Source organism: Netta rufina, assembly GCF_964035555.1.
Source record: "Netta rufina genome assembly, chromosome: 1".
In the NCBI taxonomy this organism is placed as follows: Eukaryota; Metazoa; Chordata; class Aves; order Anseriformes; family Anatidae; genus Netta; species Netta rufina.
This window is the reverse complement of record NC_140123.1, coordinates 2,014,856-2,042,377: the sequence shown is the minus strand read 5'-3', so window position 1 is coordinate 2,042,377 and position 27,522 is coordinate 2,014,856. Positions and strand designations below refer to the sequence as shown.

Here is a 27,522-nt window from a genome sequence, read left to right as displayed (position 1 = left end):
CGCCGCTGAGGATTGAAAGAAATCGTCTTTTCAGACTTGCTGATCGCACAACTCCAAGAGGAAACTGAAAAAAAAGCCTCCAAACCCTCACGCGTTATTACACTACAATGGCTTTTGTTCTCCCGCTGAATCTCAGCTGAATGCTAAATCACTCACTGTATTAAAATCAGCCCGAAAAAAAAATCCATGGAAGAGTTTTTTTTTCCAACCAAAAAAGGGAAATTAGAAATTTCTTTAAAGGCGTTTCGCATCAGAATGAAGATAATGTGAAGTTAAGCAACACAGAATTACAACTTCCAACAAAAAGACAGAAATGTTTTTTGTGCTGTCATTTTTTTTCAGTGGAATTGTACGAAAGGTGCAAAATTACTTCTCCACCCGAGTCCAAGCAGATAATGGTTGAAATTGGGATTGGGAAAAACGGAAACTGTAAACACAGGTAATGAATACAAAACCAAATTAAATAATATTTTAGAATAAATCCTGTACTGCTAATTCAAATCAATGGAATGAAATAATGGGGAGAGAAATTTTTTTCTGGTTTCAGCATAAAGCGCCCATGTAAGACACTTTGAAAATAATTTTTCTAGTACCAAAATTTCTCAGTTTGAGGTTTTCTTATTTCAAGAGATTGCATTAAACCTTTTAGGAACTTGGCAGATGCTCTGGCTTTCATCATTCCAGCTACTATAAAGACTTCGTCAAAAACAAAGATTTGAACAAAGCTATTTCAAGTGTTGTTAGTGCATTTGGCTGCCTTTTGGCTGTTGTTTTTAAGCACAGATGACACGCAATGAATTATGGAGAAATGACAGCGTGTCGAGCGTATCTTGTTCATTCATGCAACTTCAACACCTACAAGTCTCCTTCCTTTAAAAACCACCACTTCAACGCTAAAACACACACCAGAAATATTATCAGAGCCCCTCGGTTCCTGGGAGTAGATGGGGGAGAAGCTAAAATACCGTGTATTTTTATTTTAAAAGATTAATTCTTTCCAAAATCCCCCTCAAAAACGTGTTGGATTTGACCCGTGCCCAACATAGATCAACGTCGTGCTAGGGCACCAACGCAGGTCTCCCATCCCACCTCTATTTCCCAAATATTCCTGCTAAAAAAATCATGATTGTCTCAGGGAGAAACTGCTAAGATGTGCTGGAGCTTTGGACGATATTTTTACAGTCGGTACTCACACGGTCAACTAAATCAACTGAATTTAGAGACTTGAACCCGCCAGGCACCAAAATCTGGACCTTCAAAAGACCACAGAGCCTCCCTGCTTCACACAACACCTCTAAATCACCTGGGCTCTAAGTACCTGGGCTTTCCGAATCACCTCTGACAGCTTCCTAAAGGGATTTGTGTTTTTAAACGAGGGCACCAAACCCCGAACCCTTTTCAGACCCCAACCCAGCTTCCCGAGAAGCTGGGAAGCCGGCGGCTGATGGTGAAGGCGAAGCATTTCCTTGCCAGGGTGGAGGTAAGAGACCAAAATTAGCCCTGCCCCTGCCCCACCCTGCCTCCAGGCTGAAAAGGGGAAGATAAGGAGAAGTTTTCAATGAACTGCCCCCAAATCATTGTGCTGGGGGAGCGATAAGTCTTCCCATTAGCTGCTCACTCAATGCTGTTGCATCAGGGCAACGTGACCTCATTTCCTTCTGGGTAATCACAGCAAAACCCCGAAGCAGTAAGGGAGATCCGTATCACAGGTGCCTTCTTCCATCTATTTTAGGAATGAAGAATTAAGAATTAAATTCTTACACCACCCTATCCTCGTTCACAGCGGAAGCCGTGTTTTGCCCGTCCCTGAGGTTTTGTTCTGAAAGCAACCTGTAGCCCATTAAGAACGGGGACTATTTTTAATTCCTGTATTTTCCTCAATGCTATTATCAATCTCTTAATACTTAACATTAAAAAAAATAATCCAAATGACATAGCACAAAAGCTGAGTCCAGCTTTTTGGGTATTTGTCTTTAAAACTTACGCCCATAATCCATTAAGAAGTGGGGTCTCACGGACGGTGCAGTTTGGGCATTTTCAGCCAAATGAGCTGGGCAAACGGGACTCCAGATAGAAAAAAATATATAGAAAAAATGATCAGACATCAGAGCTTTGTGGTCAAAAGGGGAAATGGAAAGGAAAAGCTGGTTACGTGCAGTGATTGGGGAATAGTTAAGTCATTGTTGCTATTAAAACACCAGCTTCAGCATCCTTTGGTCTCCCAGGGGTTAAAAATAAGGATGGTTTGGGGGCATTTTAACCCAAGCATGGCGAAGGACCTCGGCTTATTTGACAATGAAGGCCAGGGTATCTTAAAAATCCTTCTAAGCTCATGGGGAGCAAAGCCAAGAGCAGGCATCAGCTGGCTTTGGCGGACTCAGCAGCTCTCTGAGCAGGGGCACGCAGCCTTTCCCAGGGACCTTGGGACAGAAAGGAAGGAAGGTCAGGCAAACCTCGTCCTTTTTGGTTAAAAGTGCCATTCCGCAGCGATTTTCCCTTAAAAACGCTGACTGCTGTTCCTGCCCGGGGTTTATTCCAGGCACCTCTTTCTCCTCCTGCGTGTTTTCTTCCAGCCGTTATCTCGCCGAGTTCCTCCTTCCAGCATTTGTCACTTCTTTGCCATCGAGACACCCGAACATGAAAGTAAAGCGAGTGCTTGTCGACAAAACACGACTTCTGGCTGTAAATTACCAACAAAAAGCCGAGATCAAAGCCGTGTAAGCGGCCCCGAACAGCCTGCCTGCAGCAACCACGTAGCTGATGATGCAAAGCTCGTAGGAGCTCCCTTCTTTTTACCCCATCAGAGCAATCCCGGAGGAACTACTGCACCGGGTCTGCTCTGCTCAGGATTTCGAAGCCTGAAGTCTGATTTAAAAGTGACCATCCTGTCCTTTACAGGCTCTCCATTTGATAAAAAATCCTCGTTTTCTGCTAAAACGTACGTGTAAAGGGCCTGCTGGAAAGAAAGCAGATGACAAAAACCTACCCCTGGGCTGGCTCAGGAAGTTTGTGCTGGATTTCTCCAGCCTACAAGGAGCAAGGGCCCTCTAGGCTTAGCTCTCTGAAGTCAGAAGTTCGAGTTACGCAGCAGTTTGCATCCATTAAAAGATGGTGCTAAGCTAATTCCATAGAAATTCTCCATTTTCCAGGATATTCTTGCACATCCACGGCTGCTGCAGTGCTGGGCATGCCTCAAGGTCATCTCCAGGTCCAAACCACTCTCAGCGATGCATCCCAGCCAGTCTGCTCCATGAACTTCTGCAATTTAGTGGGTCCATAATAAAAAACACACAAAAACACAGAACTGCAGCACGGCCTTTATAACCTGCAGACTTTTCTACTTTACTAGCCCTTTAGAGCAAACTCTCCTACCTGCCCAGCCGCTGACCAGCTCAGATCTCCTTAAAATGAAAGAGTTTTGGGCCCAGCAAGCTCACAGCAGAGGGAACAACTCAGGAGCTGGTCCCTGCTGAAGGCTCCTCCGCCACCCGTCTGCCTTCTGCACTGCCTGCGGTTTCCCAGAAAACAGTGAAAGGAGTTTTTATAACTGTCTTGCTGTGCTGTTGCTGTCAAGTTAATTAGTTGCTTGTGTTTCTTTTTTTTTCTCTTTATTTTTTATCTTTTTTTTTTTCCTTTTTTTTTTCCCCTTTTCTTTTTTCCTTTTTTTTAATCCTTTTTTATCTTTTTCTTTCTTTTCTTTTTTCTTTTCTTTCTTTTCTTTTTTTTTCCTTTTCTTTTTCCTTTCTTTTCTTGTTTCCTTCTTTTCTTTTTCCTTTCTTTTCTTTTTTTCTTTCTTTTCTTTCTTTCTTTCTTTTCTTTTTTCTTTTTTATCTCCTCTTTTTTTTTCCCTTCTTCAATCCACACCCTGCATTATCACTTTCTCTTCTTCAGGAGCACGTCCTCACGCAGCCAGCTATGAACAAGGAAGCAGAAGATATCCCAGGGAGGCGCTGAGACAAACCCACCCTGCTCAGGAGCAGTAAAACGACGAAAAAAAAGCTGGTAAATAAATCATGCAGGCTAAAAATGTAGGAGAACAGGACAAAAAAGACAGCAAGAGGTGTAATGTGCCTATGTATGATCAAACAAAGGCAGCAGAAATTATATCTGAGCTTTCTCCTCTTTTCCCCCAAGCTCCAGGGGGAACTTTGAGCACGGCCGACATGGGAACAACAAACACGAGAGGACACCAGAGGCTGTTGGCTCGCCTTTCAGCTCGTGAGCACGCTTTGCACTTTCCCTTACCCCAGAGCTTTCTGTTTTCCAGTGTCAATAGTTTGGGGCTTGTTTGCAAGTTCTTTGTTCGGCCTCATTAGTCACTTGACAATTGGCCCGCACATCGTTTTGTTCCTTTACAATTTGGGCAGGGTCATTGTTCACCAAAGTCTGCTTTGAGCAAAGAAAAAACACGAAATAGCCACCGACACATGGCCGTAACCCTTCCCCAAGCCACAGAAAGTCCTTTTAAGACAAATATAAGCAAAATTAATGATAATATGGAGTACTGCTAGGCACCAGCCCACATGACAGTGCCCCGTGGTGGTCACTTGTGATGGTGGGGAACACCGAAGCAAATCTTCTCCACAAGTCTCTGCCCCGTGAGGCAGATGGCCATGAGTTACCTGATGAAGACGGCATTAAATTAACACGTAAGGGCCCAAGAATAATTCCTCTTCAGATGGTGGGAACACCCTGATGTAAGACGGGCATGAAATTAGAAAACCAGATCTTAAATTCTACTTTATAAGGCTTTAAAAAAAAAAAAAAAGGAAGGTGAAAAGATGAAAAGAGATTTTTTGTAATCTAGAAATGCATCTTTTTTTCCCAAAAGTGTGTACGTATCATCTCTGAAGACTTCCTGGGCCTATTTGTCTTTCACAGCACAGGGATAAACGCCAATCCTTCTGACAGGGCCAATTTTCAGAAAGTTGCACTGGTTGCTTTTGTACTTCCTTGTTCTTGGAATAAAAAAAAAATCTGGAATGAATCCAACACTCGGAAAAAGGCTTTGTGGTGGACCATCACCGTCGCATTATCTCAGTATCTGAAGACACGCCATAGTGCTCCTGCCAGTGACGTTTGGCTTCCTTTAGGCTTGAAAATTGTGGATTTAATTTCAGTGTTTTGCTGTGGATTTCTGCTATTTGAGTATTCTTACGCTGCCCACAGCATCACCGCGACTGCCGAACAACTGTGGAGTTGTAGCTGTGTAGTAGTACGGGCTATGCCCAACGCTCACCACGTGCTGCTGGTTTTATTTGTCCTTCGGTGGGGAAATAAATCCTGCAGTGAATTATGGCTCGGTGTTACAGACTTCATCCTTCACTCGGTTAGAAGGTAGCTGGAGGAAATGTACTCTGCTCGATGATGGACAAGATCCTCGATGAGTCTTCGGTCCTGCAAGACTTGATCACACAAAGACCAATCTCCAAGAAAGCTCTTGAAAATTTCCCTTATTTCCCTTTCCACCATGTCCAAGGTGTGGATTTACCTGCTCGTCCCCATAAAAGCTCTAGTTAAGTCTCAAAATCGTTTATGTTCTACAAGAGCGTAGACTAAGGAACAGAAACCTTAAATTCACACAAACGTGCAGGTGAATGTGCATTGCATACCAAATCCTCTGGATCTTAATAGTTAAAAAATACTCCTTTGGCAGATAAAATGCATACAGAAGTGGGAAAAAAATACTGATGATATGCCTTCCTTGAGACTTTTTAATTTTTTTCCTTGCATCCTTCCATTTTTTAATGATCTATTTTGTTTTCAGCTTTTGTTCAGTTTTGTATCTTTCTCAATCATTTTCTTTATTATCATTTTACCTGCACTTAACGCAATTAAAGTTTTACCCAGCGTGCTTTTCATTCACTTCTTCAAATAAATCTGTTAGAACAAAACCTTTTCTGCTCCAACAATGGCTGTTGCTCCCAACTGCTCTTTGGATTTATCACTTCCATGTGTGCTTTTTTCTTTCCTTGAACACAGGTTTAAAGTTACCTGTCACTTACAGCAAACTATTCACTGCACAGGCTTCCCAAAAGATGCTCTCAGAATAATTTCTGCGATGGTAATACGAAAAAATAAAAGATATTTCAATAAATTTAATCTATTACTGAACATTTCAGATTCTTATCACGCCAAATAGACATAACCAGCAGTTACCAGGTCCTAAAATTTAACATTGCACTGTCTATCCCACAACACAACGGGTGTTTTCAGAATAACGATGGCACTTTCCAACTTATTTTTTGCATTTTATGATAAAATATCAATTAATTAACCAGTACGAAAAGCCCATTTCATAAGCACATAGCATATGCACGTTCATTTCATACGGCATATTTCTTATAGTGACCATTCCTAAAAAAGATTAGTAAATACCCTTTACCAATCATAGGAAAATTTGAGGTCTAAAACAAGCAGAACTATTTTTAGGAATCCTTGTAATGTCCACAAATATGCAGCATGTTCTTAAAAGGCCAGCGGCTCTGAGTCACGGCAGCGTGATTACTGCAATAATTATAGAAGCGTAGAACAATGAAGGAAATCATCCCGAACAATAAAGGAAAAAAAAAAAACAAAACAACATCACAGCACTATGCCAAAGGTGTAACAGCTGCACTGCAGCATGAAAGATTAATCCACGGTTCCCAAAAACCTCTTGGGAATTCCACGTGCCAATTAGGCTTTATTACTTTTCGGAGTCCGTTCTGGTCTGGTCACGGGGGAATCGTGCTAAGGATTTCTCCTTCGTGGTGGGTGAGGAGAGAGAATTTTAGTCTCAAGTCTGCAATTAAAAACACTGTGCAAGGGCTGTCCCTTTGTAATAGATGCGCCGACACAAAGCAGGCAGGGCAAGCAGCATTCCCAAACAAGTCTGGATGTGGTTGTACTGTTTTCTCCAGAAGCTGCTGTTATTCTCCAAAGCTTCCACACGATCGTGATGGGTAACAAGAATCAAAAGAAAAACGAACAAAATAGGATCCGGTGTTGTTAGGCTATCTTTTAATTAAATCAGCTCCTAAGCGTGGCCTCGTTGGAATCCCCTAAATGCCTCATACTCCCCTAGCATCATTTCACGAACGTAATTTCATTACAGTAAGCTTCTTTCCAGACTTATTTCAACAGTGCTGCACGCTCCGTGGAAGTTGAAGGCTCAGCCCTATGTTAAAAAGGGTGATTATTTCATAATAATACTGCTTCGGTGCCCTAACTACCATACGCAGCCAGAAATGTTTAAATCTCGGAGGAAGAGACGGCTCTGCTTGTATAATTTAAAGTTTAAATAGAAAAGAAAGGATGAAGGGAGGTCAAGTGCCTCGGATGATGGCTCACAGCAGACTGTCTGCACAGCTACGACTACAGCTCGAGCTTTCTCCATTATTAATAAGCTCTGCACCAAAAACCTGGCAGCTTTTGGCTTTCTTTGGGTCACTGCTGGGCGTTGCTGTTAAAGATTCTTGAATCCACCATAAAAAAATCCCCTGCAATAACCCTACTCAGCGAACGCCCACTGAGAAGGGCGAGGAATGACAGGAGCAGGTCAACTATTCTGATATGTTAAATGATTTGGGCAAAGACATTTTCACAAATTACTGTGAAGTCGTTGTCCTCTGCATAAAGATGCTTCTCGCTCAGGTTTGTCCTCTTCTTTTTATCCACCTCCTTCCTAGGGCTTCATACGTTGTCAATTTATTAAATTGATTTTTCGTCTATTAAATTACATCATTATACCTGAAATCTAATAGAAAACATTGAACAATTTAATCAACGAGAGCAGTTAAAATTATTTTTTTTCCTGATATTCAAGGGCTTCAACTGGAAACCTGTTTCCTGCGTATCCCCACATAACTGCTTTTACACTTCAAAAGCAGCTCCTTCGAATAAATTCAGACAACCACAGATCGGGATATTGTCATGATTCTTCCAAGCAAACAATTTTTTTTCCAATATCCCAATATCTTCAGCCCATGTGTGTTTTTTTTTTTTTCTTCCAGGACAGTTTTTGTGCTCCCGTAGCTTTGAGACACGGGAAATTAAATTATTGATGAAATAATTGATGAAACTTCCTAATTGACGAAACTTCCCCGCAGGTTTTGAGGTGCCCTTGGACTTGCACAAGGTTCCAGCTGAGGGTGCTGCTGCTCAGAGCCTGATGCCTCCAGGAAGCCTCTCTGAATGCTGCTGTCACCGAGGGGGAAGGAAACATGCACACTGCAGGCAGGACTCGTGGCGAACGAGGTTTTCACCTTAATGCCGAGCAACGCTGGCTATCCCACCAGATGGATGGATATTCTGTCTTTTAATTACAACCAGAATCCCATAACCAGTTAATTTAGTGCTTCGTTGGATGAACTATTAAATAAGATAAGAGCTTTTGGTCATCCAGCATCCAGCAATCGACTGCCAAGGAATTCATGCGGTCTGAATTTTGGGGTAGGCAGGAGCTGGACTCGATGATCCTTGTAGGTCCCTTCCAACTCGGGATATTCCATGGTTCCGTATTTGCCTCCCTTTCAGGAAAAGGGGATTTGTCCTCGTTAGAAAGCCCTTTTAGCAGAGATGACAGCTTGAACAGATGGGAATTGGTTTGTGTTACGAAAACTAGCAGGTAGCCAGACAAATCATATTGCAGGATTAACGCTCCACCTCCCCTGAGTGATCCCAGCCGGCTTTCCAGTGGCTATTAGGAAATGTTAAACGGGAATTTCTTGCCTCCTAATGCCTGTCCGTGGGCTAGATGGAGTGGTGCGTGGTCCTGCTTATTTGCAAGAGGCAGAACGATAACAGATTAAAAGCTATTTTTTCCAATAACTTTTTTTTAACTTATAGCAAGATCAAGCTTCAAACACTTTTTAAGACTTCCTACCATCCCTAGAGGCTTTGGCAGAGGATTAAAACCAGCTGATCTTTGCCATGAGCTCTGACACACCCAGACGACCACTTTTAATTTGCAAACGACGTCGGTTATGTTGCTGGGACACCTGGACATTCATTTCTGGCCAGGCAGCAATTATCCCCCTAAAACTCTGGATTTTACTTCAAATCATCCAACTGAGCATCCGAACGTTTTCAGGACTGAAGTTATGAGCAGAGGGTTTTGGTAACCTTAAAGTTTAAGGCAGTAACATCTCGTTATTGAAGAGGGCAAAATCTGTACACGTGCATTCAATTTTAAAAATAGTCCAGGAGCTTTTCAAGTAGGTTCAGCTTAAATAGGTGTAAATTCCAGATAACTCCCGGAAACGTTAGGTGGCTGTAAGTGATAACAGCCAGAAATGTCTTCAGTTCTTGAAGTGAATCCTGAGTTGCTAAGAACAAAACAAAAAATAAACCCACAAGCAAACACAACCCCGCGAATGATCTGTTCGGGGCGTCTGTCTCCATGGCTTCTGAAAGACGAAAGACTTCTAAAAAACATGTTTCTAGTTAAAAATTTCAGCCGTAGCCCCACCTGGGTCCCAACCAGAGCACGCCAGGTGTTTCCTGAGCCTGGCCCAGGCACACGGGCTGGTTTCTGGCACAGCGAGGGGCTCCGGGAGCTGTTCTCATTGCATCGCAGCGTGGCTTTGAAATGAGCTGGCAAACTTTCATTTCCTGTTCCCAACGGCTAGCTTTACGACGTTTGCCACAAAAACCTCCTAGCCTGAGCTCTGCTTCTCCATCAAATCTGGAAAAGACAAAATAATAATGGACAAAATACGAAACACGGCCTCTTCCCAGGCAGCCATCCGCAATGGATCACTTTCCAGTTGTCTTCCTTGCTCTACCGCCTTACGTCCATCCTTCATCACCGACTGCATCTCTTTTCTCTTTATTTCTTCCCATTTCCAAGTCACTCCCATTCAGTGCTCCTGTTATTTTCTTGCATAAACCATCCGTGGCTTCTGCGCAGCCTCCTGGGCAGGAAATACCTTTCACGAGCATCTGTGAAATCACACCACGTGTTTTGCAATCAAGCCTTTTCCTAACGTTATTTCTGTTATCTGGCCAAAGAAAAACTATGGGACAAGTCATTGCGTTGTCAAGAAAGAGTTTTATTATGCCATGTAAGATTATTTGTTTAACATACTTAAATAAATTGTCTTGGTTTAGATATTAGACTACGGATGGATGCTGAGCCCCCTGGAAATAAACAGCCCCTTCTGCCCAAATGCTTGAAGAAGGAATTGAGACTCGTGGTTAAAACACGAGGTGAGACAGCTGCCGTCAGGCAAATGTGACCATTACTCAGTTTTTCATCTGGAAAACAGGAACAGGTCCGCTCCACACCCACTCTTTGTCTTGAGCCACCTTGGAAACGCTGTGTGTGAGGTAACGTGATATTCCAGGGGGCGAGTGGTGGACTTTAAATTGAAGATAGTAGATGCTACCAGAACATTTACGAGCAGTACCTTTTGCTGTAGGTAAACTTCATTTGCTTGTGGTTTTGCCAAAATCACCTCCAGGAGTGGCCTTCTGTTGGGAAGTCATCCTTGTTAATGTTTCCTCTCCATCAGCCAGAATACCAATGCTCAAAACTGCTTTTAGCACATATCCAAGAGCTATCTGGAGCTCCTGGTCTCCAAGGCAGCAATAGAGTGACTACGGGGAGGTGTGATGTAGGAGCACCTAAGGGAAAGCCTAAATAAGCACGCACCATTTTGCATTAATTATTCACCAATTTCCGTGGCTGCGTAATCACATCCCAGCCTCTCATTAAAGGAATTCATTTCCCCGAGGTTTAACGAGCGCACACGCACACAGACTGATGCCCTTGGAAGGGAAATCAGCGTGGCAGCAGACGTTGCAAAGCCCCAGTTGGCATCTTTGGGATCGCTCCTACCCCAAAGTGCAGCTGCCCCCCTTATTCATCCCCATTCATAGGAGCGAACACGTGAAAGCAACGCTCAGTCGCTGGCTGTCTTCACAGGAAAGTGACCGTGCCCATCTGATACTGGCGATAAGGCAATCTACGGCTGGCTTAATTGTAATTACAAAATATTTGTGGCTTGCAGCTGACAAGAGCAGGAAGTGGAACAATAGCTCTTTCACTTGCATAAATTCCCTCTGACTTTTAACGGGAGCCTTACGAGACCCGAGGAGAACAACGAGTGCTAAATTTGTAGAAGAGATTTATAGAAGAAACCCGAAACCTCTGCTGACATCAGAAATGCTTTAGAAAAGCAAATAGTTCCCTGGGCGCTTCTAAATCATTCTAAAAAGCACAGAACAATAATGTATACGTAGAGGGATTTCTTGAGAGCGATAACGTCGGTTCGACTAGCTCTGGAGTCTGCAGAGATACTGATGGAAATGTTCTCATTTATTCGGGGCACAAACTGCCCGGCCGCTGCTAGGGTAACATTCCTGAGACCATTTAAGACCTTCTAAAACACGTCAACTTAAAGCCAACGTCAGCTTAACAAGTAATGTCAACTTAAAGAGAGCCACCAGAGCGAAGCACCATTTGGCACACGTACCCTATTCATTTCTGGGTTTAAAACCAAATTATTAAATGAAAACCACCAAGGCCTCAATCCTGGGTCATTTCTATTAATATCACTAACTGCAGCTGATTCTCATTTGCCTAAGCAACATTTGGGGTTTGTGTTTGCATTGGTTTTAATTGATGGCTTAAAGTGCTCCATCGAAGTGGTGGATGGCCATGCTGCAAACACAGCTGGCAGCTCGGCTCCACAAAACCTCCCAACACCACTTAATGAAGAAAACGCTCGTCAAAAGATGACTATCCAAACGCTGCGTGCTCACGTGGATATTCCAGTCAGTGGCAGAGAAAACGGAGGCTGGAAGCTCTGTTTTCTTGAGCAGATCTTCCAGGAGATCTTCCTCAAGAGAATCATGGAGTAATTTAGATTGGAAGGGAGATACCAGCCCAACCTCCGCTCAACGTGGGGCCAAACAGATCAGGTTGCTCAAGGGTGCTTCCAGTCAAGTTTTAGATGTCTCCACGGTGAGACACTCCTCCCTGACCTCAGTCCCTGTTCCTGCATTTGACCACCTTCACGGGAAACCTTTTTCCTTGTATTTAATTACAATTTTCCATGTTCCTACTGGTCTACGGCCCTCCGTCCCACCACTGCACGCCTCCAAAGCCTGGCTTGGTCTTCCTCACACAGGTAGCTGTAAAACATGGAAATTGTTAGATGTCCCTGTCATTTCTTAGGCTGAGCAAGCCCGGTTTTCTCAGCTTCTTCATCATGTGCTGCAGGCACTGTGCTCACTCTGGGTGCTCCCTTGCTCTACCCATCTCGGTCCTTGTGACTGCCAGCTCATACCCCCGAAGCCAGACCGATTTCTTCCTCTCTCGGATCCTTTTAAGACAGTACCTAACGACAGGCAGGGATGTGAGAAAGGGAAACGTCACCCGTGTTTCTAAAAACTGCTCTCCTGGCTTAAAAAAGAGATGCTGTAACATGTCTCGGTGCCGTCATCCATGCAAGATGTGTTCGGCCCAGGGAAATTACATAAAATTAAGTTTCTATTTCAACCTGCCGCATCACCGCTGGAACTCGGGTCAAGAACAAGAGCCAAACCGAACGACTTCCTCATAGCAAGCAAGCTGGAAAGTACAGAAAAGCCAGAAAAGGCGACAGAGATTCATAACAATACAGAAAAACCTAACTGAAACCACGGAGGAAAGAAACGGTGAGGCACGCTCCCTTTTGACACCATTCCTCTAATTCAGTCTGCAAAAACGACTGTACTAGGGTATGAAAATTTAAAAAAAGCACAGAAAAATATTAGTTAGAAATACCTGCTATTACTGCTTGCTACTATATTGAGTTTTTTTTCCCCAAAGTTGTTCACAAAAATGCATCACTGTCTGCAGGCACTCCCACAACACTGATATCACACCTGATTGTCGCTGTTTCGGGGCTTTTTTTTTTGTTTTAATACCCTACGGTAGCAATGAGGATCCTTAAAAATCGTTTAGCTATAAAGGTTTTTAGCTTCTGGCATCAGCCCCGAAGCTCTGCTGATGACCAACTCCATCATTACAAACAGCTCTGAAAAAAGAAATCAAGGCGGACTCTTGGTGCTTTGAAGCACAAGCATCAAAACGGAAATCTCAGTGAAAGCAGCGGAGTTTGAAAAACACACCGGAGGGACAAAATAAATTATTTCATTAAAATGTTTTACTTTCTGTCAAAAACCTTGCTCCTCTGAGCGTGCAGCCCCAAGCCCCACGACTCCCACACACTGCGGGCCACCAGGGAATGAGCGGCTGATGCTCGTGACATCAAAACGAGACGTGGAAATCAGGTTAAGTTTTACTTCTCTGTCTGTCCGACAAAATAATCAAAGAATTATTTAAGATGTTAATGATGCTTCCTTTTTTTTTTTTTTTTTTTGATTGACCTTTCCATAGTCAGCAGCGTGTTATAAAGTCATGATCAGGGGTGGTTCACAAGAGGAACTTACAAAAGATTTAGGGGTAGAGTAGTAAAAGAGGAAACGCAGTAATAATAAAGTTTAGAGCAAGACAGGTATCAAACAAGCCTGAACTTCCTTCAGCCATCATCTCACACTTCCTTCTGACCTCCGTTTAAACTCTTGCAGAAGCCTGAGCACCAGGCAAACACCCTGAGCTTAAAAGGGTTTGCAACCCTGTGCCTCAGCACCAGGCAGCCCCTCCCAAGCAGCTTGTCAGGAAACTGGCACAGAAAAAAACATCTTTATGCCTTAGCCTAGACCCTTTTTTGTTCTTTCTTCTTCTTTTTTTTTTTTTTAAATCTCTCTCCAGATACCGAAATACAGATCTCAGGTCTGTGACAGCCCGGGGAGGTGGCGCAGCTGGTGCGGAAGAGGCACAAGATGTAAATCCTGGACAGAAAGGAGAGCTACAGGAAAAAAAAGCAAAAGGATTCAAATCTTTTCTAAAGGGAGAGCTAAAATAGTTGCGCTGCTCATTTGCTGATGGAGTTGGCATAGTGGGATGGCATTTTAGGAGTAATTCCCAGTTCTTTGAGAAGTGCTGGAAGCATTTGGTACATTCGGAGCATCCCTGCTTTGTTTGTGATGGCCTTTCAGAACTAACAACCACATCAGAGTGAATCATTTTGTTCTTCTTCAGATAAAATCGCTGCTAACTAAAATACCGTACTCTAAATACTGCGAATGATCAGGAGCTGTATGTCACCAGGAGCTCTGCCAAGCGAAACGTCGATTTGTTGCCTGTTCCAGAGGAGTAATTTGTGATTCATTTGTCACAGGACAGCACCACAGCAGCATTTCGGAGTCAGCTAGGACGAACAAAACCAGTGCTGGCTTGTAGCAAACACCGAGTAACCCTCAAGCCCGGCACGAATTATCTTTTCCCAGCAGTGGCTTCCCAAATCCCTTGTGCCAACATAAACCGACACGGGTGCTGAAATACGTCACCGCCCCTCCTCTCTCCTTCAGGTGTTGATTTTGCTGCTTAAAGAGCTGTCACCTGTCGGCAGTGCTTGAACTTTCACTGGATTTCACTGCTTAAAAGCCACCACCAGCAGCAGCTGGAAGCCAAGGTGTGCCTCGCCGTTCCCCGTCTGCATTCAGTTCATCTTGCACGGGATGCAACGAGCAGCTTTTGATGGACACGGCCCACAACGGGCTAAATAAATAAATATAAATTTCAAGGAGAAAATTGCAAGTTTTCGAGGAAAGAGAGCGCCGCCTGCATACGCAGCAGGGTCCCCAAAAGCCACGCAGAACAACTTTCATTGCAAACAATAACCTCATTAAAACCAAAACCTGCAAGGAAATTGTTTAGGATGGGCACAAACAGAAAGGGTCTTTGAGGCATTTGTAAAGAAGCTCGGGTTTTACCTTCTCACACAGCAACACAGCCAAGGAGCAGCTGACATCTCTGCAGGGCTTTTTCCACTCCTAAAGTTTTTATCATCTAAAGAACTATGGAAAGCTTTGACTCTGCTCAAATCCATACTGCTGCACTCCAAACAGTACACCAAGCAGCTCTCGTTTTATACCTAAATTCAATTTCGAACAACTTTTTTAGACAACAGGTATGTAAGATCAGTCTTTGAACCAAAATTACTTTGTTTTTTCATCTTTCCACGTGATTTGTAACATCTGTATTGTAAAACCGATGCTTCAGGTGAGGATTAGGGAGATTTTGAGGGCAGGGGAGGTGGGGCAGTTTGTTTTTCAAGCTTGAATGTTATATTAAACAACTTAGATGCTGAATATTATTTAGATAAAGGATTTACCTACGGGTTACTGAGTAACTCTGAAAGCCAGCCTGAAAATAATTTAAAGTTTATCTCTCTGCCACATACAAAAACATTTGCCCCGAAGAAAAGGCGAGGCAATGAACCCGATTCCAAATAAAGCAATGAAACTGGTCCTGCAATCACACCTCCAGATCTCACAGGGTAGATGCTGTGTGCTCCGGGGATCTCAGGCTCACCTGGTGCAGAGCGTGGATAAAATCAGCCGATCCGCACAGCTCCTCGAAGAGCAGACCCTAAATAACCCCGTTAAGCCCTGTGGTGTTCAGGGTGCTGCTGATTGCACGCAATGTTCCCACCTTACAGAAGTCAGGCTGCTGTCTTCCAGTTTGCTTTCAAACGGGGCGGGTGGCGAGAGCTGAATTTTTCAGGAATGCTGGAAATGGATGGAGATTTGGGACTTTGGGACGGGGATTTTATGGAGAAAACAGATGTGACATGGCACACGGGCAGCCCTGCAGAAGGCATATGGGCTCAGTCACAGAAATACGGAGAAATTAGGGTAGCAAGGTGCTCACCAGGTAGCAAGGTGGTCACCACGGCACGAATGCCAAAAGACTCATTAAGAAGGTGAAAAAAAGAAGGTTGACATCTTAAAAATGTCAACCTTAAGATATAAATGGCCACGTTTGGCTTGGACACTGCAACTGCACTGTATGTAATGTCTGATGGGGTCACACTGCTAAAAGAGGAACAGGGCTGTAAAGAAAGTGTTTTAATCACCTTTCGGTAGGCTGCCTTTCCTAGTGATGCTATGTAGAGATGGGATTAGGATCACATAATAGTCAAGTCCCCATTTCTTTATCCTTCATTCCAGCTTCTCCATCACAAATGGTAACGGCAACTCCGAGTTCTTTATCCCGTAGGCAGTGATTTTATCTCTAAATACTGCTTTTCACTTTTTAAGGCGAATTTCAGGTGCTATTTTCTTGCCTGGTAATCCCAAACCATCAAGATTTTATGACGCTTCTTGGTCGTAACCTTCACGTTTGCTTATACAGAACGATTCTGTACCTGCAGACCACCACTGCTCTTCTTCAGTTTGTTTTCCACATCATTTCTGTGAAATCATGATGCTAAATAAAACAGTCATTTTCTCAGCATTTAAACAGCATGGATCCTCCAGATTTCAGTTGGAAGGGGGAGGGATAAGAGGGAAACCAGGGCCCTGCCAGCAAATCTCCTCCCATTACAGAGCCCAGGCATTTGCTTTAATCCCACATCTTGGGTATCTCTTCATCGGGTCCTGATGTGTGAGAAAACCCCCGCCCTACCTGCAAGGACGCACCTCTTCTACGTAAGCAGAGGCTGAGTGGGAAGCCTGCTGAGAGCCCTTGGCAAGCTCTAGACACTGAACCAGATGAATCACCTTATCCCCGGGCTTACTGAGTCTTAAAGACGGCTTTTGCAGTCGCCGTCCCTCTTCTGAAATCATGCTCATCGCCCCACTATATCGCATTTACTTACGTGTGTACTGATCCCATTCACGAGTCAGACTTCTTGATAAATGATCCACCCCTGAAGCCCTTTTTAGAGGTTGGGGCACACTTCTGTTGATGCTGAGATTGGTTTTAGCATTACACCCAGTTGCTCGTATTTCAGCAGTTTCACATCCAAACTTACTGGATAAGCCCAGTTGGATCCTAATGACACTATCCTTGATTTTCCTGATTATTTTTTTTCTCTCCTCTTCTAAATGCATTCAGCAGACATTCAATTTGAAACCTTGCCTTCAACTTATTCTCTCCCTTGCCCCAAAAGACCTTGTTGCAAGGATGTTGTGTGCGCCCACTGATTTTTACTCATGCACCAAAGTGCCAAAACCAAATTGACAGATCTTCATTATTAACACAGCTCTTTACCAGACCAGGAGGTTTAACTGCCACAAATATCTGAAAGAGACGCAGAAAAAGAACCCTGCATGTTGTCCTTCCCTTCCAAAGCAATTTGGCTCAATGGAAGTACTTGCAATTTAGGTTTCCAGCAAACCACGATTATTTATATGGGAGAATAGGTTGCACAGAGAGATTTCCATATCAAAAACCATTCACATTGAAAACAACTTCAAAACAAGTTCTACAAAAGAAAGGACTGGGCAAGAGGGAGCCTGGTAAAGGAACCACCACGAGCTAACACGGATCAGCAGCAGCTTTAGGACAGGACCCCGGGTAAGCAGAAGATCTATGGACAACAGCACACACGCAGAGGAATGGCACCAACATGACTTTGTTATCCCTTATTGTATTTTTCAGTCTTCCAAGAATGATTCAACAGTTTGTTGTCTGATTTCTTATTGCAGAAACTTCACAGCACAGAGAACTTGTACCATCCAAAAGACAAACACTTAGGGAAATTCAGAGAGATGACAATCCTGCATGGCTCACTACGCTGACACCCGTTGTGCCTAGTTCATAACACACAAAATACAGCTGGACATACAGAGAAAATGAGACACTCGGTGTGCTCTGCAGAATTTGCAGGCATTATGTTCCAATGCCCTGAGACTTGAGCAGCCATCACCCACCAGAGCCAGCCATCATTTCACCTTTTTTTTTTTAATACAAAAAATCAAATGTCCATATTGTTTCTTAGGTTCTGAACATATTAATTTCACTTCTGGCATCACCTACACATAAAAGCATGATGACAGCCAGCCATGCAGGTAGTACAGAATTACCTTATAAGTATCTATTCATAATTTTATCTTCAACATTATAAGGAATATTTCCTCTACAACCATTGCACAGCTTCAAGGACCATCAGCTCTGCATTGCCTTTGAGATGCCCAGATCTGTTTTGGCCATCCAAGCACTTATATTCGAGGCAGAGCAATGAACATCCAACACAAACTGTGATTTTCTTGAAGAGGCATGCACACACCACCGTAGGAGCAGTTAACCTAGTCAAGACCTGATGGAATTTCACGCAAGAATCCCTCAGAGGTCGTGTTTTGCTCCCTGAGTAATTTGGTCGCCTGCATTTCAGAACAAAGTGATTTATAGATAGATTTCTTACAGATAGATTTCAAACAGATTTCTTCGAGTACGCAAAAACATGCTGGTAACACTGACTTGTTCCAACCTGCCACCCTTGTTCCAGGTGAGGAAGTCTACTCAAAAGTTTAAGTTCACAGAAGTGCTACGTTACCCAATAAAGCAATTTTAAATGCAAATTACAGGCTAATGAGTTGCCACGATCACATCACCTGGAAATAGTTTGTACACAGCAAACTTAAATACACCTCGAAAATGTCAAAATATGGAACACAACCACATAAAGCCTGCATCAGATTTAAATAGATGAAATTGCAGATTTTACACTTTATTCATAACTATTTAATCCTAAGTTACAAGAATTGAGTACATTTAAGTAATTCTAGAATGCTGTGGAAAACCTGTCAGCAATTATATTTGAACTTTTTGAGTATGTCATTTCCTATGAGTTCAAGCATCTACTCAGCTTGATGTGGCAAGCTGCCATGTGTAAGAACAGCAATGCTGATTTGCTATTCTCTAAAATTCATGGCTTGAAACCGACATCTTTAGTAGTTATATTTTCGTTAGCTATACCATAAAGAAATGTTCTGATCAGACACAAAAAAAATATTTTGGGATAGGCACTCAGGAACTAAAAAGATCTCTAACTTAAAGTCCACCAACTTGATTCCTTTAAGTATATTTTTAAAAAATAATAAATAAATAAAATAAAAAATAATTTTTAAAATGAAGTAAAAAAAAAAAAGGCAACTGCTTAGCTTTGGGACTGGGCAATTGTTACCAAGTATCTGTATGTTATCACAAGATTCATTGCAGTGCCCTCACCTACTGCAATACACTGGAAAAGTCAACAAAGTCAACAGTGCTGCCCCAAGATTTTGCATATTATTAATTTTGCTTTCCAGATTTTCACACTTCTCAACTCCAAAACGTAAATTAGCTTCCTTACCTTCATAATGTTTACTAAGTCCGTTTGATAATAGCGATCTTGGTGTGCATTAGCAGCTGCTAGAGTGAGAAGATAATCATTCCTTGCATGGATAGCCTTTGAATTACACTCTGATCGTCGTGCTTTTAACTACGAGAAGAAACAGAAGTTAAAAGGTAGGTACTAATGACAAGTTAAATGACTAAAAAAGGATTAAGAGCAGATTAATATGCATGCATGCATATATTAATACAGTCAAAACTTTAAAGGATTAACAGATTAAGATTTTTCTTAATGGTAAGGGGATTTTAAAATTATTTTTTCTCTCATGCAGTTTGTAATTTTACATGCAATTTTTATAGAACAGCTGTAATTATGACTAGAAATAACTTCCTTGTAAATTTGGCCTCATGTAATTCTGCACTCTGACTGCTGAGGAGTCTGTTCTTATCTGATAACTCATTCTAACAAGGTACCTTATCAAATGTCAGTCATCTGTAGATTCCAGACAACTTGGGTCATACACCTCAAGAAAATAGCTTCAAAGCACTTATATCATAAATGCAAACTTTCCTTATACTCACCTTTACACTTGCCTTTTGCAAGCTTATTCTTGACTGAAAAAGACTAAGTTTAGACCTGAAACAAAAAAAAATAACAGAAGAGATTACTGCCTTGTACCTTTTCTACAAAAATACAGGATAAATAGGCTACTGCACTTCTGTAAAACTTCCATTTTTCATGCCTAAATTTCTATTTGTATAGTTTTAAGCTTAATCTGAGAACACTACTGAGGATTTCTTTTTTAAAATAAAGAAACGAACAAACTTGCAAGAAATGGTGAAGCAAACTCAAATGATACAGGCAAAACTCCAAACTGAAAGCATGGGAGTTGCTTGCTTTCCTGAAACAACGGGAATCAACCTCTTCAAGATGTCAAAGAGCATAAAAAATAGTGTCCCCGTCCCCCCGCCCCCTCACATGGACTGATACCAAATCTGAGATCTGGAAAGAGAGAGAGAAGCAAATAGCCTTTAATAGCAAAAAGAGTGCTAGGTCACACAGTATCCTTCAAAAAGATTAAATTAAAGCAGCTATTTTAACTCCTGTCCTAAAGAAGTTATCCTAAATAAGCTGTACTAAACTATCAGGGTAAAAGCATGTTTGAAATGGTTACAAAAATGCATATTAAAAAAAAATGGCACAAGCTTATTGAAAACAATTATCTTCCTTCTAAACTAATATCAAGTGTAAAAACTAATACAAATAAAAATCTGGTTTATACACATGCGATTATTTATACATACGCTATTATAAAAACATACTTGGCCTCAATATCAGCTTTCTCCCGCACTGCTTGAGCCATCTGTTCAGTCTCAAAATATTTCTTTTTGCCTTTAGCTAAATCTTTTACTGTCTCTTGTAATTCGGCTTGGATCCTTGTCAGCTGGTCCACATACTGAAACAAAAAAAAATGCAGGAAACAAAGCATTAACATCTTTTGCATGTAAATAATTCCATTATCATCATTTGACTTCTTTTCATTCAATTTTATATGGAGCTACGTGGTCTCCGAGTCACTCCTGGTCAATTATTCATGCCTTCCTTTTAAAGCCGATCAGAACATAAAACCATATTTCTTTGTTTCAAGTGCTGTATTAACTGCTCGAATTCAATGCTAACTCGCAAATTAAACATAAAAGTCCTGAAAGGTTTTAATGAGGTAATTAGTAGAAATAATTGGAATACAATGGGGAAAAATCCAAAGGCAATCTATCAGAGGTGATACCAGAAATGATTTGTCTCTCCTTCTCTAAAATTTCAAACACGAGACAAAATTTACCGTGGAAAACCTAATGGTACTGTAGCACCAAGAACAATTTGCTAACATTATTTTAAGGCCTCTTTTTTTCTAAACTATTTTGTGACTTTTGAATACAGACTAGGGGTGGTAGGTGAAAGCTGCGGGCAATATTTAGAGACAGATCCTCAAATTCTTGGCCTTCTCTTCCCCAGGCCCACCACCCCCAGCTCTCTCAGATCAAAATTCATATGAGTTCCCATTAAAACCATTATTTCGTGTGTGCAGATTAATTAAGTATAGGGCTTCATAAGGTAAGCTTCATGGTGGAGGACAAGACTGTGCTTTTTTGGAAATCTTTGAGTGTACGATAGGAAAATGAAAGGTAGAAAAACCCGTATATATTGGACAGCTGACAGAGACCTAAAATCATTTTAATAGGACTGGGTTTTTGCAACATCAATCAGCGTTTTGATCCCTGAAGCCTCCTGCTGGCATCAAAAAATTAAAATATCAAATAGCCCCAGTTGTTAACATGATCATTTTGGAAACATCAGATCAGTTTGCTTTTACATCTCTGAAGAATAAAATAATATAGTCAGGAGGCTGGATGCCCCTCAGGGGTTTTGGTTCGGGCAGACGCTGGTTACATGCTGAAAGCTGTCTCAGGGAGCTCACAGAGATAATTTCTTGTTGCCCTGCCTCCACGTAGAGCAATTCTCCTCTATCTGCCTTTTAGCCCTCTAACATAGATCCGTGGAGACTTGTGTGGTGGTGGCCACGCTGTCTCAGGTTGGCAATGAGGAGACATTTCTGCTCAGCAAGAGCGGTCAGGCCTTGGGACGGGTTGCCCAGGGAGGTGGGGGAGTCCCCGTCCCTGGGGGTGTTCAAGGAGAGGTTGGACGTGGTGCTTGGGGACAGGGCTTGGGGGTGACATTGGTGGTAGGGGGTGGTTGGAGCAGGTGATCTTGGAGGGCTTTTCCAACCTTCACGATTCTGGGATTCTCTCTTTTCTGAAGACACGTGATGAAAGAACACCACAGGGCCTTCTCTCCCAAGGCCAGCTATGAAGCCACCCATCACTTACGGGATGAGTTTACAAGGCCTCAGGGGAAAGACGATGGCTGAGGGTGGGCTGCTGCCCACAGAAGAGCCTCCTCATCACATCAAAGAGCCTCCAAGTGAGGGCAGGGGATCATTTTTCTCAAGAGGCGAGACATGGCCTACAGAAAACATTTATTGCCCCCACGCCAGGACACCAACCATCTAGCAATGTTTTTCAACAAATCATGATGTGATTGTCCAAATGTTTCAGTTAGGACTAAAAAGGGTCATAAAAATGAATTTGATATAAAGCTTCTACATGCTACCATGTCAAGGAAATAAAGGCTAACAGAAACATCTGGAAAATAAACAGAACAGGTCATCGATAGCCACTCAACACCTACTGCAATCGTGGATGGAGACCCTGCTCCTAGCAGAAATTTGACTTTGGTTGGGCACTCCACCTTACAAGTATTTCACTGACTCCAAAATTTAAGTTTAGTAAGGTTTTAGCTGGATGGAGATCAGCATAATACATTATTTACCGTTGTGGAAAACCAAAGGACCGGGTGACAGATTGCACTGTATAAAACAATTAATTTGTCGTGGAGGAAAATTACTACTACCAGGTGGAGGATTGTTCCATCTCGTAGGAAAAGTGTATGGCTGTTAGAATATTATGAACCAGAAGTACTGACCTCATAATAGTAACAACATGTTCTGGTAATTTAAAAGTGAAGGAAAATTGTTTTATTTCTGTATAATTTCTACAAATTTAAAGCAGTGGTCCCCACTTCTGCCAACCCATCAACTTTCTGAACTACCAGAAAAAAAAATAACTGGCAATTATTTACCAAATAAAGATAAAATTGGAAATCTTCACAGAAAAAAAAAATCCCCTGGACAATAAACAAACAATATTAATAAAGTTATTTTTCCCCTAGAAAAAACAAATATTGCACATGCTTCTAGGAGTTATGCAAAAATTCATTGAGAAACTGAAAGCTCATGTTACACTAACATCTATTTAAAAGTCTGTAGCCAAATATTTTACAGTATACTGCTCTGAAGGGGGTAAGTTGCAATGAGATGTGGTACAAAAAAAAATGGAAAAAAATGAAATTTTTTTTTTTTGTCTTTTACCATGAATACATGGTTCAGCCTACTTGAGATTAAACCTAGAGGCAAAGCTCAGTAATATGCAGAGAAGAAATATTTACAACTATTAGTAATATTTGAGATGTTTGCAGTGTGTGTTCCACCAGCATTTTTATTTCCCTCCTTATTTTATGCTTCATGGAAGCCACAGAACGAGCATTTCAAAAGATCATTTTTGAAAACTTCCAAAAATGTATGGTTGGTGCAGTAATGAATTTTTGTAAACTATGCTTATTCCTTAAAACAGCGGGTTTTCTCCTTGCTCCAGCAAAATCCACGGAACACAAACACAAAATAATGAAAATACGAAGAGTACTTAGCCTTCACATAAATAAATGATTATTTTTAAAAAGTGTCTTCCTGCCTTATGGAAACAGATGGAATATTGCATCTTACTTCAAACATATTCTGTGTTAAGTAGTATGATAGAGACCTTTTAAGGCATAAATTACTTTAAAATGCAACAGCCAATTACATTTTTTAATGAAAATCATGCTTACTTTTTTCCTCGAACTACAGCATTTTCTTTGCATGAATTAATAGATCTGTTATAGCAGCTTTTGGAATAGTGACTTGAGATGCTTTTACAGCATGTGGCTGAACAACCTGCACTCGACATCTCAAAGACTGCACAAATCATTCCTTCAGGTTAAAGACAGGCTTTTTCTTAAAATCAGAACCTATTCTGACAATTGCAACTGGCACTACCCAGCCAATTCAACCTAATTGCCACAGCGTGATGTTAGACTTGCAGTCGTGGTTGTGATCAACTTTGTACAGCATTCATTTCAAAGCAATTTAAATGTCAGATATCAGCACAGAACTCTGTTCCCTCTCTAAAAAGCTGGCCACTTACTTCTGTAACATGCACATAAAAAGACTACGAAGTACACAGGTGCTTTACTAAAACACCTCTAATAACCAAAGAAAGGAAAATTACCTTTTTCAGCTGCTGTTCCTTAAAGCACCTTACAGTCCTGGCTGGTTCGGAAATCAAGTTTTTATAGTTCTCGCAGATATTGAGGCGGGATTGGGCCACTTGCATTGTGCCTTCTAACAGCGATTTCCAAACTGAGTACATGCTCCTAGAGTACCAAAACACAGAAGGAAGAAAGGGAGGTCAGGCACTGCTGAAAATGTGTTGATTTGTGTAAATAGAAATGATACATTCTTCAAAGAATGGCTTTTAAAACTAAGCTACAGCACAATTCTTTATGCTGATCTAGCAAATATCTGCAGTTTTACATGAAAGCTTAATCAAAGTTTCACAAAAACTAGGACTTTTCTCCTTCTTGCCCTGTTTTCTGATTTAATTTTGGTGGCAATTACTCCCATGGAACACACCCTACTGGAAGCAGCAGCTAAAACCCACCAGATCAGATGATAACTTGTGATAAGATCATGCAATTTTAGGCATCTTGCAATAGGGCTCGTGGTTATAGCTCATCCATTTTGCTTCAGCTACTGCAGTTTCTTTGTCCAACCCCCTCCCCACAACTAATCTGAAGATGCTAATAATCCAAACCTTAAATCTATTAACGGATTATTCCTTCTGAACCAAAATGTGTCAGAATAGGAAAATGAGGTATTTTAACACCTTTCCAAAATACTTAGGAGGTACTTATCCAAAGGTGGGAGGCATTTAGCAATTGAGTCAGGTCTGCTTTCATGTTAAGATGCACTTTGCTTCTTAATGAAACCAAGTTTTGTAAACACTGGTTTCGTGCCTCCTCACTGTCAGACAGGATCTTCATTACAAATAGCCCCCGAAAAAGAAATTTGTTGCTTTGTCTCATCCTGTGGAGTAATCTGCATGCTTATTACTCTAACCTTAAAGCTATTTCATAAAAGATATATATTTATATACCAACTTCCCAACTGGTAATACCCAAAGGAGGCACACGATTATGTTTTTTATCCTGTTGTGCCATTTGTTTTCCCAATCCTCCTAAACTATCCAAGTTATAAACAGCTATTTAAGCCTATTTCAAAATTTTAGAGGAAAACAAAGCTTCCTTTTTAACTGACAATCCCCTACAACAATGAAAAGCTTCCTTTTTAACTGTCAATCCTCTACGACAATGAATATAAATCATTTAAAATACAGAAGAGCAGCGTTTCATTGTTGGGAAAAATAATTACACAAATTGAAAATATAAAGACGGCTATTTCAAGATATCCAACTGTTAAATTACCTATAATCAGCTCGCTCATCAGCTTTTATTCCCAGCCAGTCCTTCTTTAAGTATTGGCTAGCCAGCTTCTGAATGCTCTGTTGAAAGAAAGAGAAAAAAAAGTTAAAACGAGGTACCTAAAAAAACGTTTTTGCTCTTATATCCGACAAATGATAATCTGGTATATAAGGAAGCAATTCATTTTTAGTCTTAGCAAACTATGATAATACGTGACTGCTGTTTCTACCTCTTTTTATATTTTTTAAGTTTCTGGTGAGATGTATTGATGAATTTCATGTTGATGTCTTAATTCATAGGGACCCCAAGATCTAAATGCACACCTCAGCTCTGAAAATGTTCCTGCATGTGAACGACCCCAGCAAAACCAGAGTGTGGCCAAATCAGAGCCAGGAATATTGACAGCAAAATGTCTTGATGTGTCACAGACAGCACAAACAAAACCCTTACTGAACTGCAAAGGAAAAAGGATTCTCGGGAGCAAGAAAATGTCAGGTCATTTGTGCCCCAGACTGACACGGCTCCATCCCTGGGGAACCGACGGACATTTGGTGCTCTCAGGATCAGGCTCAGAGAGTGAGAGCAGACTACAGATTAAAAAAAGCATTTTGTTTTTAATTATTAATGTTAATTACACTGTTTAGTCTCTGCATTTCACTTAGCACAGTCTCATAAAACCAGCAACGTCAAGGCAGCAGCAAAATGGAGCTGTAACGGTGCCAGGGGGGCTGGTGCAGCAGCATCGGCGTGGTGGGGATGGGGGGAAACAAAGCACGAGCCAGCACCAAAATCCACAGATGAGAAACGGGACAGTAGCCAGATGAACCCCCAGAAACAATTAAATTAAGACATTGCAGAAAAATCCTCATTTTTTAATTAGGTCCATCACCACTGCTAGCGGTGATTTCGTGCCCACTGGTTCCACACTTCCCTGATCCAGTTTCCATGGGTTTGCAAACGCTGCTGGTTCCTTCCATACCCCAAGCCATCCACTAGCACAACCCATAAATTTTTGGCGGAGAAAAATAATCAATCCCTCAAACAACACAGTCCTCAATACTTTTCACAAGCAAAGTTATGCCTGTAACTCTTATTTTTTGCATTCCCATTGCAATTTCTTCTCATTTTAAGAGTAGTGGATCGCATTAGGTAGCTGTTAAAAGGAAAAAGAAAAGGGGTATTTAATTTAAGTCAGTTTGCGATGAGATTTGGAGCCCTGTGAGGGGCCTCTACCTGCAGCTGCTTTCACGTTTCTGCCCCTTGTGCACCAGATCCTTCTGTGAGATGTGCCCTGAGGTGCTGAACAAACGTTCAAAACCAGAAAATGAACCAAGAAACGTGTTTGCTGGTGGCTGAGGATAAGCTCTGCCATAGGTAAAGGTGTAAAAAGTCGTGGTAGGGGTATTTAAAGCCATTACTGCCCACCTAAACCTCGTTACTCGCGATGCCAGCAAATCAGGCACAAAACCAGCGTGATTATACAGGCTCGACCGTTTGTGTCCAAAGTGAACAAATGCACCACAGAAGTCAACAAAACCCCAAACACAGGGCTCCAGCTGCGTTTTGAGACGCCTGATCATCCACTGAACTCTCCCGAGAACCGATAAACCAAAATGTTTGCCTTCCGTGCAAACTCCTGCAGGCAAGTGCATGACTTTGAGTGAGTTGAGAACAGCAGATTCCCTTTCCTAAGATCAATTCCAATCGCCGCTTTGTCGGGACAAGATCCTTCTTGTTCCTCCCCCAGCGAGGCTCCTCGTTGTGCTCCACTGAAACAAAGTGTGGCCTTGTTCGGCTCGAGCCGGGACGCGAAACGATTGCTTAGCCCCTGGCCTGGCCCGACTCGGCCCTGTCGTGGTTCCGCTCGAGTGGGCAGCCGAGCTCCACCACAGCCGCTCTCTCACTCCCCCTCCTCAAAGAGGAATGGGGAGAAAATATGTGAAAAGGGCTCAAGGATTGAGATAAGGATGAGAAAATCACGCAGTAATTATTGTAACGGGCAAAACAGACTCGGCATAAAGAGATAGTAAGATTTATTGCCTATTACTAACAAGCGAGAGAAGTGAGAAAACAAAGGAAAAAGCAAACCAAAAGCACCTTCCCCCCCATCCACCCTCTTCCACCTCCTCCCCCCGAGCGGCGCAGGGGAACGGGGAATGGGGGTTATGGTCAG

The 27,522-nt window shown here is 42.0% G+C and overlaps 1 protein-coding gene across 2 annotated transcripts in view; it reads right to left on the bottom strand.

Moving 5' to 3' along the window:
- FCHSD2 (FCH and double SH3 domains 2) overlaps positions 1–27,522 on the bottom strand; it is a 138,507-nt gene that overhangs the window by 43,184 nt on the left and 67,801 nt on the right. For both annotated transcript variants that reach the window (XM_084296568.1, XM_084296569.1), the window contains exons 4-8: positions 25,353–25,429; positions 24,098–24,242; positions 20,480–20,613; positions 19,739–19,793; positions 19,176–19,304 (exon numbers count right to left, since the gene is read on the bottom strand). In XM_084296568.1, the coding sequence (XP_084152694.1) occupies positions 19,176–19,304; positions 19,739–19,793; positions 20,480–20,613; positions 24,098–24,242; positions 25,353–25,429 (540 nt within the window). The remainder of the gene's footprint in view (positions 1–19,175; positions 19,305–19,738; positions 19,794–20,479; positions 20,614–24,097; positions 24,243–25,352; positions 25,430–27,522) is intronic.